Here is a 16,174-nt window from a genome sequence, read left to right on the forward strand (position 1 = left end):
GAGTCATTTAGGAATCTCTGCAATTTAAAAGAACCTTTTGCTTGTTAGTGTTTCACCCACTCTTCTCAGATCAGCATTTGACAATGGATAAAGATAACAAGAAAAGGCCTTTTCAAGAGTACAAACAACACACAGCAGTGATTTATCTATACATTAAGCTGTAGAAGAGAGGGACTGTAGACAGGAATACAGCCAACATTCACTGAGCTGAAGTATTACCCTTCACAGATGGCTAAGAAAGTTACGGCCTGTTTAAAAAACAAATTATTGAAAAAAACATTAGTAAGCAAAATGAACAATTACTCAGAACTTGGTTCACACTGTAACTTACCACTGGAAGTGTGAGCCACGTGGCCACAATGCGGTCGGTGATCCAGCGATACCAGGCCGGGGAGATAAACATCAAAGGTAGAAAAGGACCAAGCATGAAAATACTTCCAAAAAAACTTCCCAAAAACAGTGCAACTACGAAGTATATTCCTTTCCATGACACCATGGCTCTGAAAAAGAAAGTCAGCAATATGTTAGACAGGCAAAGTAATTATAGAACTCTTCAGACCTGTAGGTTCAGTATGAGGTAGCATTCCTCCTTCTTTTCATAGCTAACAACACAAAATGATAGTAAAAGCAAAAAGCAAACAAAGTGTTCTACCTCACAAGTAGCTTTTGGAGAACAACTACATAAACACAGTAATCTGTAAGACACACTAGCATAACGGTCAAAAAGTACCAGCTACAACATAATTTCCATCACTTACTGCAATATGCAGTTCCATTCTGAAATCTTAAGAAGGCTACTTTTTAACATGGGAAGGCACAGAAGACGCCTTACTGTGAAACAGTTTTGCTTGGAAGGGTCCTTAAAGCCCACCCAGCCCTACTCCTGCCCAGGGCAGGGCTACCCCCAACCAGGGCCCAACCAGCCTGGTCTTGGGCACCTCCAGTAATGGGGCACCCCCAGCTCTGTGGGCAACCACCACCCTCTTAATAATTTCCACCTCGCATCCAATCTAATTCTCCACTTATAGCTTAAAGCCATTCTCCCTTCTCCTATTACTATCAGACCATGTAAAAAGTCCTCTTGCTCCTCAGTTTCCATCAAGTACTGGAAGGCTGCAATGAGGGCTCCCCAGAGCCTTCTGCAGGCAGAACAAGTCAGCTCTCTCTGCCTTTCTTCACAAGAGAGGCATTGCAGCTCTTTGATCATCTTCAGAGCCCCTGTTCCAACTGTTCCTAGTCCTTCCTGTACTGGGGACCCCAGAGCTGAACACAGTGCAGCAGGTAGGGCCTCAAGAGAATAGAGTAGAGGAGGACAATCACCTCCCTCACTCTGCTGGCCACACTTCTTTTGAAAGCAGCCCAGGATACAGTTGGCTTTCTGAGCTGCAAGCACACACTGCCAGCCCATGTGCCATTTTTCATCAATAAACATCTCCAGCTCCCATCTCCTCAGAGATGTTCTCAATTCATTCTCCATCCAGCCTATATTTGTGCTTGGGATTGCCCTGAGCTACATGCAGCACTTTGCACTTGGCCTAGCTGAACTTCGTGAAGTTTATATGGGCCCACCTCTCCAGCCTGGCCAGGTTCCTCCTCTCCATTGTGCTGTTTACATCACAAAGCTTGGTGCTGTCAGCAAACCTGCTGTGGATGCACCCAGTCCCACTGTTTGCATCGCCAAAGATGTTGTACGATATAGGTCCCAATACCAATGAGATATTTGACATAAGTAAAGTACAAACATTAGCAATTTCTAAAGATAAGAAACTTTGCTTTTTTACTTCTCCATCTTGTTTCTTCTTTCTAAGCCCATAATTACAGAAGTTTGCCTTACTGTCTAACCAGGATCAATGTCTGACCTTCAGAAACTATTTGAACTTACAACTGATCAGTCATTCTGAGCAAGATCTTCCTTTTCAACGCAACAGAGCAGGCAAGCAGCATCTGCAGTCTCCCAGCTCACTCTTAGTGCATTTCTGACTCTTTGAAGTCTGCTGTACTTCCACTGTCCTTCTCAGTTATTTTCCAAAAAGCCAATAGCTTTTGCTTGAGAAAGTCACTGACACTTGAAGTAATTCAGTGCCTATGCTAGCTGCTAGACTGCCTTATTACAAATGCACAACGCACAGAGCTTCTGAATGCATTATGGCAGAACACGCAGCGATCCTCCAAGCAACTGTAATAGCTGTGAGCTTTCATAATTTAGCAACTACTACCAGTTATGACAAAGCAGATGTGGAAATATCAGTTCTTTAAATTAGGGCCTAAATATAGACTGTTTTCAACTATTTACAGCTCAGCCAATTGTTTATAAAACGAAAGGTTAAGTAGAAGTCACTTTCCAGTCACTTCACTGAATTCTTGTTTCGACAGGCTATTTTAGAAATTGTAAGAGCTCAGATGGACAGGACTTCAAAAGAAGAAAAACAGGAAGCTGGTGTTCTTAATTGGAAGTCAGCAATGGAAAAGTAATCCATTAAGACTTGTGTACTCTAAGATTTAATCCATTAAGACTTGTGTACATTCGTGATTTATCTCAAGCTTGTTTTGTGCCACGTCCATAGCAATATTGTTTCCACAGCAAAGTATTCCAAAGTCAAAAACCACATCCCGATTGTCGCTAGCACAGAAACCTGCTTCTTCTACTTGACACTGATAACTCACAAAAAAGTAACAGCATTTGGGGATGATTTTATGTTTAAACAGCTTCATCATGTGCATTTTTGAAGGAAGGCTGAGAGCAGAGACCATACAGATTTGTCAGCGTATGAAGGAAACAAAGTTGTACCAAACTTGATTTCTGCAGCACGGCAAGAAGAGTAACACTAAACGTTAACTACTGATAGCTGTATCAGAAAGATTTTGGAAAGAGTAGAATTTGAAGTTGTTTAAAAAACTACACACTGTTTACATTCTGGAGTGCACAGCCCTCTTTTTGTTGCAAGAAGCAAGGCATGAAGAACCAGCTGGTCACATCTGCACACACTAATAGGATCTATTTTAACATATCAAAGGGTCCTTGAAGAGCACTGCGCCAACTGCTCTACATGCTTTCTTGTATGTGGTACAGCAGTGAAGGAAGGAAGGCTGAAACAAACAGCTGAGGGCAAAAGAAACCCAGAGAATAAAAGAAATAGCAGCAGGCAAAGGAAAGCACTAATTGTAGCAGGTCTAGAAACACTCTTCCTAAAATTCCCAGATTTGAGTCCTGCAAAAGGGAACAGACAGCATTAAAGTTCAATATCACTGATCTGATCAGGCACACGCACTTTTTGAGGAACAAACACAGCAAAACAACTGAAAACAGCTTTCCAACCCACCAGCAGCACAAGCACAGCACTTGGTCAGCTTCAGCCAGCTGCAGCGGTTCTCTTGGAGGCTGCTCAGAGCCACCGCTCAGCACAGCAGGCACGCACACATCTGTCTGCCACCCCGGCCCCAGGACACAGCTGACAGCACCCAGATACCCACAGTTTTCCTAAGAGAAGGCACTGCTCTGCCATCCTCCCAAAGTCTTTTTGAAAGCAATCTAGGTCACTTGCTTGCAGACTGAGCTTTTCAGTTTACATTATTCCTTCCCTCAAATTATAGCACGGAGCCAAATATTTAAGAAAAATCCTTTCTGTATTTTATATAGAAGACTGTCTTGTAAACATAATTTCTTTTTTTTTCAAGATTGAAGTATGTGAGCTATGGTAAAGACTTGGGGAAGTTCTGAAGTTTCCCTTCTTTCACCTGCACTCCAGCAGCATTTTGTTCATTGTAACAGTATATAAATATATACTGCATCCCACTGGGATGACCACTGCCATGCTTATTCCTAAACACAGAAGATCATAGAAACCACAGAATCATTTCAGTTAGAAGGAACCTTTAAATATCATCTAGTGCAACTCCCCCTGAAATGAACAGGGACACTCACAGCTAGAAGAAAGATAACATGTGTTTTTGTCATTCATCTCTTGCAGGTACATTTTGAAACTGTGATACATACTGCATTTTGTTCATTACGTATGTAAATAAAACATATTACCTTCACACTTGCACGCATGCTTTCATGTAGAATAATGGATAGAGCTTGCCACTGACTAACTTCCAGCACAATGAAGTACATACCATGAAAGCACATATGAGAAACAGAAAAACAGCTCCTAATGAATTCAAGCAGAACTGCAAAGAAAGAACCCTGTGCTAAGGTGAAGAACAGCAGAGCGTAACCATCCAGCTGGCCTCCTGCACGCAGCAGTCAGCAAGACCATTTTAGTAACCAGGTGACATTGTTAACACTCCCAATTCATTTGCTCTTGTTTGTGGGTGCACATGATGGAATTACAGCCTGGACAACAGGTTACGTGATTAAAAACGCTCCTTCAGAATGACCTCCCTCAACCTGCTGGTCACGATTCTCTTCATGTGACCAAGAACATGGTTGGCCTGGGCTGTGAGTGCACACTGCTGGCTCACACCGAGTCTTTCATCAACCAGCACCCTCAAATCCTTCTCCTGAGGGCTTCCCTCATGCCATTCTCCATTCAGTCTATATTAGTGCTTGGGACTGCACCAGCCCAGGAGTATGATAACTCTACTCCTATCTCACACCTAGCTTGGAACCAGAGTGTTCTTGTACACACACATCACCTACCCTAAGTCTAGCATATGCATTTAATGAAAAATGCAAAAGTACACACCAAGAGTTTCAAAACATGATTGCAAAAGCAACCACACTGGAAAGGTACCTCATGAGAACTTGTACAAATGGCCTGATGCAAAAGTGAAAATCTGAAAACAGAGAAAACCCAGAGCTGATTCATTCGAGAGATGAGATACCCAAGAAATCAATCAAACGATTACATGGAAAGTCTGAGCAACAGAAACCAAGCATTTTCAAAGTACAAAAGTACTTCCTTATTGCTGTTGACAACTCTCTCTTCCTATAGCAGTAGTTAGCCCTGGATTTGGAATACATAAAGACTTCTGTCCTTTTCAGAGCCACTCTCTGTTGGAGCTCTATCAGAGCTGCGGGAAGATGGTCAAAACTATTTTGAGACTCAGACTCAAAGCTGCAAACAGAAAGACAGCATCCACGTTCTGGGTTTAGAGCTCTTCATCTGTTTTGTGGCAGAACTCCAAGTTATTGAGATACTCTTCTTGTTCTTGTCGCCATAGCAGAAGGAAAACATGCGCTGTCTCCAGGTAACAGGAAACAGTAATTCTTAAAATACAGTTTTTGTTTTACATTTTAGTTAATTCTAAAAATTCTTGGCTACGATGGGATAAATTATTTCCCAAAGCAACTGCATTTCTGTCAAGCTCATCTTAATTAAAATATTTTCTTGAATTTATTCCACAATTCCATGCAGTTTTTGCATAGTAACATAAAGTAGAGGCATCTTCCTGTGATCTGGTATTCTGGTTCAGTTCATTTATCATCTTTATGATTTTATTTAAGATATAGCTGGAAAGACAAACCATGGCTTATTATGATGTTTTCAGAAGGCCTTAAATAGGATCTGTGAATTTGCTGTAGAGATCACGCTCTTAAGTTTTTCTTCCCAACTCTTTCTATGGCTTAGAAGTGTGCAAAAGATGCACACAAATATATCTGTTTAGAAACAAGAAGGTTCCTCTAAAGTTAAAGCTTGAAGTCTCACAGTAGTAGACTCAACACATGCTTCACATTTCCTGAACAGTTTCAGGACAATTTGAGTTTCTTGTACAGTTTAGTTGTCTTCCAAATCCAATTAAAAAAACAAACAAACAAGATTTAGCCTACACTACTGAACTGGAATCATAGAGTCAGTAAGGCCGGAAAAGACCACCAAGTCCAATCCCATCCCATCCCCATCACACCCTGACATTGTCCCTCAGTGCCACGTCTCCATGGTTAGTGAATACCTCCAAGGGCCGTGACTTCACCTCCTCACCAGGCAGCCTGTACCACCACCTCACTGCTCCTTCTGAGACGTTTTTCCTAATATCCAACCCGAATCTTCCCTGGCACAACTTAAGGCCATTCCCTCTTACCCTATCACTGCTACTGGGAGAAGAGGCCGACCCCCACCTCACTGCAATCCCCTTAAACAACATTACAAAATACTACCTGACAGGGCCAGCTTCCTGATAACGAGAGCAATTTTCAAGTGTTTAGCATTATGCGGTCAACAAATCAGGGTTTATTACAGCACCAAAATAAATGGCAAATAAAACAATGCTGCGTGGTTTCTAGTCGGTATGGTCCCCTTCAATAGCCACGGGCAATAAAATTGCTTGTTCAGTAGTCTTTATGAGCTGAATGAGGAATACCAGGCACTCAGTTTCATTTTTTTTTCAGTCAATTACCAGTGGAAAACGTAAACACGACTTTCAATTAAAACTGAGCAGAACCTCATACAGTCTTTCTCCAATGCACTCACAAAGAAAAATGCTCCCAAGTCAGAAGATAGGTTTTTAAAACCTTTCACCTAAGTAAAGTGAATTGGTTGTCTTAATGATGCAATTTGTTCATATCCTTAGACCAGTGAACACATAAACAGAACTGCCTGGAAAGGAGAGCATGCAGACAGAAAACCCTTCCCAGCTTGCAAGGCAAACAACACAGGGGTCCCAGCAGCCCCTGCCCAGGTGGGCCAAGTGACAGACCACCAGGTAGGCAGAGAAACTGGAATGGAAATGACACGTCCTAGCAGAATGCCTCCTGCCAAACAGATTGCCTTTTCTATTACAGCGTTTTACGGCTTTTCTCGTAACAGTTCAGTGGAAATTTTCACCAATTCTTGCACTCAGAGCAAGAAATGAGTTTCTATACAGTGCTATCTTAAAAAGAAAGTTGCTTACAGTTATCTGTTGTAGACTGACTCGGTCTTATTTTTCAGATCCACAACTCACCCCGTCTCCGATCACATAACTTCTCACTTGTCCCTCTGTTAAAAGAACTTCAGAAACAACAGAAGTTTGAAGAAGCTGAATTATTATACTATGTATATTTATAATAATAATTATTATAGACATCCCCTCTAATTAGTAGCACATAAGATACATGCAAGAAGTCCCATCAGTTTCCACACATCCATTTATGAACTACATTTTATTTCTCATGCCTCTCGTGTCTTCAGTGCTATAAGGAACATACGCATATGGCACAGATCAACACCATATGTGAGGAAATGGGCACTCGACTGTTAAAACTATTTCTCTTTTACTCAGTTCCTGCCTTTAAAAAACCTTCAGGAGATTTAATATATGCACCATAAAATGATATAGGAGAGGACAATAAAAGATAATTACGATCACAAACCACATCCCTGACTCTCTCCAACAATAATATACACAAATAAAAAGCACAATAATTAATCAGTAATTTCCATAAATACTATTGATAAAATATGCCTGCTGGTGTGCCCCTTACCATTTATTATCTCTTTTATTTGCCCAGACTTAATCTGACTATTACACTTCAATAAAAGATGTAATGGAGTATTTGATTTGCTCTTCCAAGTAATCGTGCCTTTCCAAATGCAAAAAACCTGGCTGAGATTCTCTGCAGCACAGCCCTTAGATGCTGCAAGCAGATAATTCACTCAAGGTACAGACATCAAATCGAGCTGATGATTTTTCACTGTAGTTCACTGTAGCACCATTTCCACTGTTGCTCTAGACAACCACGAAGGCAGCAAAGCTTGGACGAGAACACCAACAAAGGTACTTACAAATACTTTGTAAGAGGGCATCAAGTGACAGCTATGGCTATTTCCAGGAAAGAAAAAAAAATCATGGAAAAGAAATAACTTTAAATCTTTACTATATTCAGAAAATCAAGTATAATTGACAGGTTGGGCTGCTGCAGGAATAACCAAGCTGGCCAATTTTGATAGATAAGAAATCCACACGAAAATGTTGAAAAAAGTGCTCCTCTTTGTAACTGGAGATGTTACAATCAAAGTGTTAAATCAAATGATCTTCCCTGTGTAACAGCATCTCAACACTCCACAGCTATTCTTAGTGAGAGGCATTCTTAATTTCGGAAGTAGCTGTTCAGCAGTAAAACCACCAATTGGGGAACAGAAATCAAGTTCTGCAAGCAGTAGAAAGGAGAGCCTAAGACAAAACTGGCAGCGCATTCCATGGGGGATCCGACACTGCCACTGGAATTAACCAACATCACCCCCTGAGAACAGTAAAAGCACTTCAGGGTTATTCATATCTGCTGCAACAGAGCCTCAACACACACTCATAAGAATTTGCATTTCCAAGGCTCTAAAACCTTTGCTGTGCCCACCATTTCCAACTGTTAGCTCAGTCTGCTTACAGAAGAGTAAGGCACCACATCCTTCTCTCTAAGGATACATCCTTAACTCAAACAGAACTTTCTCATTGGGTTAAGAACACTGAAGAGAAACAGGAGACAAATATGTGAACAAAATCCAAAGAGCCTCTTTCACAAGCTGTATAAACTACCAGCCATCACCAGGTCAGTAACAGCGTGACAAAAAACCCACACCAATTCACACTGTTCTGAACAGATCGGTTCTAGAAACAAAGGGGGAATGTAAAGGCAAGCTCTCAGGCCTTCAGCAAGGTATCCAGCTTGGAGAAGGTTCCAGTGAGAGCTTTTGTAGTCATCCTCTGTAAAATCTTTGTGCTTTAGAACAGAACGTATTAACTCAAATAATTCCTGCTTTTCCAGTTACTGTGTATGCTACAAATACAAGTTGCAAAAAGTGAACTTGACTCTGATGTATACTTAGCATTATTTATGCTATGAGAGCCGCCACCTATAAAACAACTTCAACTGCCAAACTCCTTCATTTCCTGGCAGCATGTTACAGGCTATAAAACTTCAGCAGGGCCAGCCCCAGCCATCCCAATGGCAAACACCAAGGCCTCACTCAGACTCAGCAGTGAAGTCAGCTCCATTGAAGACTTACCTTCATTTCCCTATGCTTTAAGGCATCCTGACTAAACAGTACAATCACAGAAGATGGTTTGCATTGGAAAGGACCCAAAAGCCCACCCAGCCCCAACCCCTGCCACGGGCAGGGCTGCCCCAACCAGCTCAGAGTTTGCCAGAGCCCATCCAACCTGGCCTTGGGCACCTCCAGGGATGGGGCACCACAGCTCTGGGCAGCAGTGCCAGGGCCTCACCACCTTCTGAATGAAGAATTTCTGCCTAACATCTAACCTAAGTTTCCCCTCTTAATTTTAAAGCCATTCTTCCTTGTCCTACCACTATATCCCCTATTGCCCTCCTCCTGCTTATAAACACCTTTTAAATACTTTAAGGACTTTTAGCCCTTATGTAAGAGATGAAGAACTGTGCCTACAGACAGATTTATGCCTTCCTCCCCCCCTTTTTTTTTTTTTTTGAATAATAGATTGCTATTATCAATCACATAGAACTCTGCCAAATCTTTCAGTCTGTGCTACTGCCTCAGGCTTTTTTTTTTTATTAAATATATTTCCAAGACAAATATCAACAAAAAAACACATTCATAATCAATGTTAATCATGTTCTAGCCACATAAATGGAAAATTCCATGCAACAGAGAACTTAGCAGTGCCACCTTTGTATCAAGAATACGTAGCACGTGGAAGCATACTTAAGCATCAGCAAATATTACATGTTTCTAATAACTTTAAAATCCACGAAAATTGTAATTTTCTGTTCAGTTTGCTTGCAGGCTGGCTGCTTTTCAAGGTAAGCACAACAGAAAAAACAGATCAGTTACCTGGCAGGCTTGAAAGCAAAAAGAGGAAAAATGCAGTGGTTCTGCAGAAAAAAAAATACCATTTAATCCTCACCAGAATCACTACAAACTGCTCATTTACATTTGAGCGATTTCTGGACATGAAATCCTGTGCTCCATCTGCTATGTTTTGGTGAAGATGAAATATCTAAAAAATGCATAGCCAAAATACACAGGATGCCAAACTACTGCCCCACTAGTAGTGAATGCTGTTTCTGATTCGGGACTCGAGAGCAAGAGGCAAAGTTCTGCAGTGCTTTCCAGAGCTCTTAGGAGAGCACAGAGAGCAGGGTTTGAAAGGGCCCTCTGGAGATCATCTAGTTCAACCCCATTCAGCTAGCACAGATGCTAGGTTTGCTCAGGAAGATGCACAGCTGAGTTAGATGAGCTCTACTTAAGCTCACAAAGCTCCATGCCTCAGCAGGGATTTCTAGCCCATGTTGATACTTTTGCTCCCGGTTTCAGGGCTACTGAATCTGATTCTATAAAATACACACTTTTTTTTCTTCAAACTTTAAGTGTTGGCAAAGTAAAAAAGTGTTCTACCAAGATATAATAAAGCAACTGCTGTTTCCTATTAAAGCCGAATGGATTTGGTCCCTCAAAAGCACAGGAAGATAAGAGCTAACATTTGGTCCTTATTTCTAAAAAGTAGTTTGCATTTTGATGCAAAGGACAGGATGTTTTGCATGAACACTTAACAAGGTCATTCTGTCCCATAACAAATTACCAGTACAGGATGCTGATCACAGAATTCACTGCTGAAGCAACTGGGGAAGTTAACTGCCAGTGCTTATGCAATATTTTACTAAGCATCCAGAAGGCAAATGGAAAAAAAAAACAACATGTAAGACTAAGATTTTTAGCCTTATGTAAAATAATAGCCAGAATGAAAAAGAACCTCCACTTCTAATAACATTTGCCAGAACCGAAGAGAGATCATAAAAAAAAATTAAAAGGGTTTTCATAGGTATTGCATTTCCCATTACAAAGACCAGGTCAAAATTACAGTGAGTTTCAAGCCAGCTGCAAATTGACTTGGCAGTTGCAAATTCATTAGATATACATGCCACGGCTGACACATAGGTGCTAAGCAATCCAAGACTAAAGTATCCATGAAATAATCACAGAACAGCGAGTGACCTAGTCAGGGTAATAACCCATAACAGCTACTTGGGGACTACTACATTTCATACTTGAGGAAGGCTCCAAATTAACAAGAGGTAATAAGAAAAATAAGGGGAGGAAAGAAGGAAAGCCTCACAAGAGCTGTAGATGAAGAGCCTCCCAACACACACACACAGGGTGCTGCTACAGAACAGCTTCCAGCCTTTGTCACAGCACTGTTGATGTTGCCATGAAAGTGCCTTAAAAGCTTCAAAGTAATTGGGAAAGGAACAAAATGAAAGGACAACTTTTAAAAGGCAGCGACTGCTGAAGCAAAAACTGTTTGGATGGTAAAGAAAAGTATGCTGCTTGTAACTTGGTCTGGAAATGCAAAATACCCAGACCTACACCATCAGTTTCGTGTGGGAGACATGCAACAAGGCATACATAGTACAGGGAAGGTTATGAGTCCATCTTTGTATTAGATAAATCATATCCAGAGAATGAAGATACCATCCAGATTTGGCAGAGCAGATCATGCTACCAGAAATATTTAAGCTATGGATATTCTCCTAACAGCCTCTGTAGTTGTGGAACATGGCTAATATCAGCTGTACCTGGAGTAGAGCACCTACATTTAACGACCTAGCAATTCATTATTTTCTTTAGAAGAGTTTCTCTTCCAAGAAAATCTAGAATTCTTAGTTATTTCCAAGTGGGAACGCAATCTGACACAATTTTGCTTCAATTTTGAGCAAGAGCCCTGACCTTTCATTAAAGTGTTTACACAAAGAACACGGAATTCCTGCAAAGGATCTGCTCTTTTCAATTAGCACAGTAATACCTCTGAAACAAAACACGAAGAGCTTATCTTGAAGCTACAAAATAAGCTCATTAATAAGGATACGCATGGAAAAACATGTACATTTTTCGAGTTGTGTGTGCAGAATTCCCAGATGCAGTCATGGATCCCTTTAAGAGCTTGAGATGCCTCCAATAAGCATATAGAGGTGACACTTTTGTTTAGGAAATTAGAATTTCTGGACTTGTCAAAAACAGACACTAATGACATTCCATTTCCCTCTCTTCCTCGTCACTTTGATGCTTCTCCCCGCATATAATGAAAGTGAACACACTGCTAAAACACTTGCTACTCCCAAACAACCAAAGCAGGGTACATCTTTATACACTAAGACATTTTCCTTCTACATATAATGGCCCACAGAGAGAAGATATAGAAATCAATCCATACTGCAAGGGCTGCTATGTTAAGAAAAAAACATCACAAGCACAGCCGCAAAGCAGAATACAAAAGCAAGAAAATTAAAAGTAGCAGAAGTGACAGTGAAATATTCTTATATCCCAGAGCTAAGTGACATTTCTCAGATGAGCATGGAACAGACAGCTAGGTTACCCTCTGCTGAGATCTACAGCCTTGACATCATTTTTGTTGCCAAGAATGACCCCTCAAGTAAACAGCTTGGTAAACAGAAGCAAGCATAGCGATGGCAAGTGATGCAATACAAAAACTTGGTAACACACACTACTACTTGGAGTTTGTTAAAACTATTTGTTTATGTCAACAAAATAAACACTAACAAAAGTTATTTCAAGCAACTCAAGTTGCCAGACCTTCATTAAACAAGGGCTGGTAAAATTTCAACTAAAATGCAACAAATTAACTAAGTGGAATCTGGGTCTTCTCTTCTGGTATCTTTCCCAGGTGCATAAAAAACCAGAAAGACACACAGGATGCCGCTGATCAAATTCAGCAACAAGCAACGCTGTTTTCTCCACTCAGAAGTTTTAACCTGAGCAACAACTGAAGCACTAATGCCTCCATAGAGGTTACACTGCAGCTCTTAAACTGAAACTCCCAGTTCTGGCTTTTAACCATTCTGGAGGTTTCTGTTGAGTGCTTCCACGCTTAACACTGATTTTTTTCTTGGATGTATTTTGATCTTAATTTACCCAAGAGAGCTGTCCATTCCATGGGGGCAGTTCTTTATATGTTTATGGCCTTAGGAGTGCTACACAGAAATGCAGAATTAGACTTTTATTTAAAGAATAACAATTTATTTTTCATAGTTGAAATACAAGCTAAATGCAAATTATACTATGATATCTCTAAAAGAACTATGTGGAAAAACTCCAGGCTGTTATAGCATCAGCTGCATGCTCTGAACAGAACCACAGGATAGCTTGAGTTGGAAGGGACCCAAAAGCCCACCCAGCCCCAACATCTGCCATGGGCAGGGCTGCCCCCACCAGCTCAGGCTGCCCAGGGCCCATCCAACCTGGCCTTGGGCACCTCCAGGGATGGGGCCCCACAGCTCTGGGCAGCAGTGCCAGGGCCTCACCAACCTCTGAGTGAAGAATTTCTGCCTAACATCTAACCTAAATCTCCCCTCTTTTAAGTTTAAAGCCATTCCCCTTTGTCCTACCCCTACATTTCCTTACCAGGAGTCCATCCCCAGTCTTCCTGTATTAAGCTCACTTCAGCTTTTCAGCCACCACCACTCCCAAGTCCTTCTCCACAGGCATGTTCTCAACTCACTCATCACCCAGCCAATATTCATTTCTAAGACCGCCCTAATCCCAGTGCAGCACCTTGAAGTCAGCCTTGTTGAAACCTCAAGCCCACGTTTCAAGTCTATCCACGTCCCCTGGATGGCATCCCCACTGTATAGTGTCATCCACCAAGTTGCTGAATGCATACTCAACCCCTCATTCTGTGTCACTACCAAAGATGTTAAATAGTGCTGGTTCCAAAACTAACCTGAGGGACACCACTCGTCACTGGAATTAACATTGACCACAACTCTTTATGATCATTCAGCTAATTCTTTACCCACTAAATGGCACATCCTTGAAATCCACATATCTCCATCTATAAGACAAGGATGTCACGTGGGATGAAATAAATGATTGATGTGAGGATGGTAAGAAAATCACTTTTAGTTTTATGTAAATCTGCCTAATATCCAAAACTTTCTTCTCACACCCAAATCATTTTCGCTTGCTCTTGCTGCAGTCACAGAGACGACAGAAGGCACCAAAACAATGCAACAGTGGGAACGAGGGAACACATTCTGTTACAGTGATAGCTCGTAGCTACTTGAAAGTACTGCCTTACAGCTAAGCAAGACAAAACAGCACGCTTGCTAACACAGACAATTAGAAGCCAGTTACAATAGAGGCCAAGCAAAAGTGACTCGGGCATATACAAGTGAGTTTTTCATCACTCATCGCTGAAGGAGGGGCAAAGTTGGTTCTAAGAAATTTTCAATGGTGCATTAAGGATAACATCTGAAAACAACCTCAGGAACATGGATTCCTGAGTTCTCAACAAGCACTGAGTTCTCAACAACAGTTAAGATTTATTATTTTTTTTTTCCAGCAGAAAATACAAGGTATAACAATGTGCTTCCCTACCAGTTTTACTGAACCACTGCTGTACAAAAAACACTTCCACAACAACTTTTAAAAGATCTTTTAGAATCAAACAAATGTATTATTGAAGTAATCACAAAACTGTAGCGGTTGAAAGGGACCTCTGGAGATCATGAAATTCAACCAACAGCAGTTCCCCACAGCAAGGACACAGGAAAGCATCCAGATGGGTTCTGAGTATCTGTGAAAGGGAACACACAACCACAGTGGGCAACCAGACCCAGTGTTCCATCACCCTCACAGTAAAGTTACTCCAGCTGGTGCCCCCCGTCCTGTCACTGGGCACCTCTGGAAAGTCCTCCTGACACTCAGCCTGCAGATACCTACAAGCATCCATGAGTTTCCCTCTCAGGCTTCTCCTACCTATGCTCCTCCAGTGCTAATAGCAGGAATCAATCACTGGACTTTGTGATGTCAAGAATTCCAGAGCACTTAAATATCACTGCTAATTTTGATATATTGATGAGAACATCAGAACATTTAGCTCCTCTTTATTCTTTTTAGTTCAAAAACAATAACAGAAACCACCACCTTGCCTCATAGAATCATCAGCAATTTTCCTAGGTGGGATGCAGTAAGAAGTTCACACACAAAGCACTCTCATCAAGGAGACGATGATTACATGGCTTGTTAAATACGCATGTTCTCACCTTAAAGATATTTCACTGGAACAGTGTGAGCACAAGAGGAAGAAGCTACAGACTCTTGGCAGCACACACAAGCTGCCATTACTGTGATGAAACATCACACCACAAGCAGCTCCCAGCTCAAGGCATTCTTATGGAAAGGAGCAGGTTTCCTCCAATTTTTATCGTAAAAAGTCAAAGAAGTAATTTTAAGAATCATCCCCTAAATCACCTCTTTGCACATACATTACAATTACATTGCCATGGTTCTGGACTAGCAGTTTGGTTGCTTTTTTTTTTTTTTCCTCCTCATTCTCCTGTCTCGAGACTCTCCACTCATTAGACTGTTCCTATAATCTAGCCTGAGAAAAGAAATCTCCACTTTCCCTTCCTGTGAAGCACCAAATACATACACAGCTTATTTTCACAGCCGCCTGACCTACAGGGGTTTAATATTAAGAACTTCTGAACAAAACAGGTGAGCACAATAGGGAAATCTAAACAGACACTTGGCCTCAGGAACTCTCCTTATGCTTCATGAGACACAACATCCTTCCACATTTCTTCTGAGAAAAGGGAAGCAAGGAAAGGTGTACAGGATGCCCTGGAAGAGCTCCCACTAATGAATAAAGCTTTTCCTACAAAATACATCACTGCTGCTGTCCCATACAGATTGCTGTCTTAAAAGGCTGCAAAACATAAAACTTTGCTCTGACAAAGGCTTTGAGATCAGATCAAGACCAAAATTGTATCAGAACTGCAGACACATATATGAATAACGACACTGAAAACTGCTGTTTCTTTTTACATACAAGAAGCGCCTACACATATGATGAGTAACAAAAGGCATCAGCAATTTAAAAACCTGTTTAAAAATGAAGTGCTTTTGCAAACTATCCCCCTTCCAGGGATGGGGCATTCAAGGCCAGGCTGAATACGGCTCTGGGCAGCCTTAATAACAGACTGTTCAGTACTGCCAGTCACTACAGCAGTAACACTGTCCAGTAAGACTTTGAGTTCGGTAATTTTCTTTTGTCAAACTTATTCACTAGATTATTTCCCCCCCACCCCCCAAATTCAGAAACAGTATCATCTGTCTCCAGGCAAATTACTTGTAACTCAAAAGAATAAACAGCAACCTAACTGGGAACTTTTCTAGTTTATCTGGGGACTTTCCAAGTGCATATCTAACTTACTTACAAGAACTTGGCCCTCCAACAACTACTTATCATTATGTCTACATTC

General features: G+C 41.2%; 1 protein-coding gene across 6 annotated transcripts in view; it reads right to left on the reverse strand.

The window, feature by feature from the left end:
- LCLAT1 (lysocardiolipin acyltransferase 1) overlaps positions 1 to 16,174 on the reverse strand; it is a 105,908-nt gene that overhangs the window by 67,270 nt on the left and 22,464 nt on the right. For 5 of the 6 annotated variants that reach the window (XM_052700100.1, XM_052700108.1, XM_052700116.1 and 2 more), the window contains one exon: positions 332 to 500. In XM_052700100.1, coding sequence (XP_052556060.1) covers positions 332 to 496 — 165 coding nt within the window. In that variant the 5' untranslated portion in view covers positions 497 to 500. Of the gene's footprint in view, positions 1 to 331; positions 501 to 6,834; positions 6,933 to 16,174 lie in introns of those variants that run through there. The other variant, XM_052700124.1, reaches the window with a different exon arrangement.

This window comes from Tympanuchus pallidicinctus, unplaced genomic scaffold, assembly GCF_026119805.1.
Source record: "Tympanuchus pallidicinctus isolate F22 unplaced genomic scaffold, pur_lepc_1.0 scaffold1, whole genome shotgun sequence".
NCBI classification, from domain to species: Eukaryota; Metazoa; Chordata; class Aves; order Galliformes; family Phasianidae; genus Tympanuchus; species Tympanuchus pallidicinctus.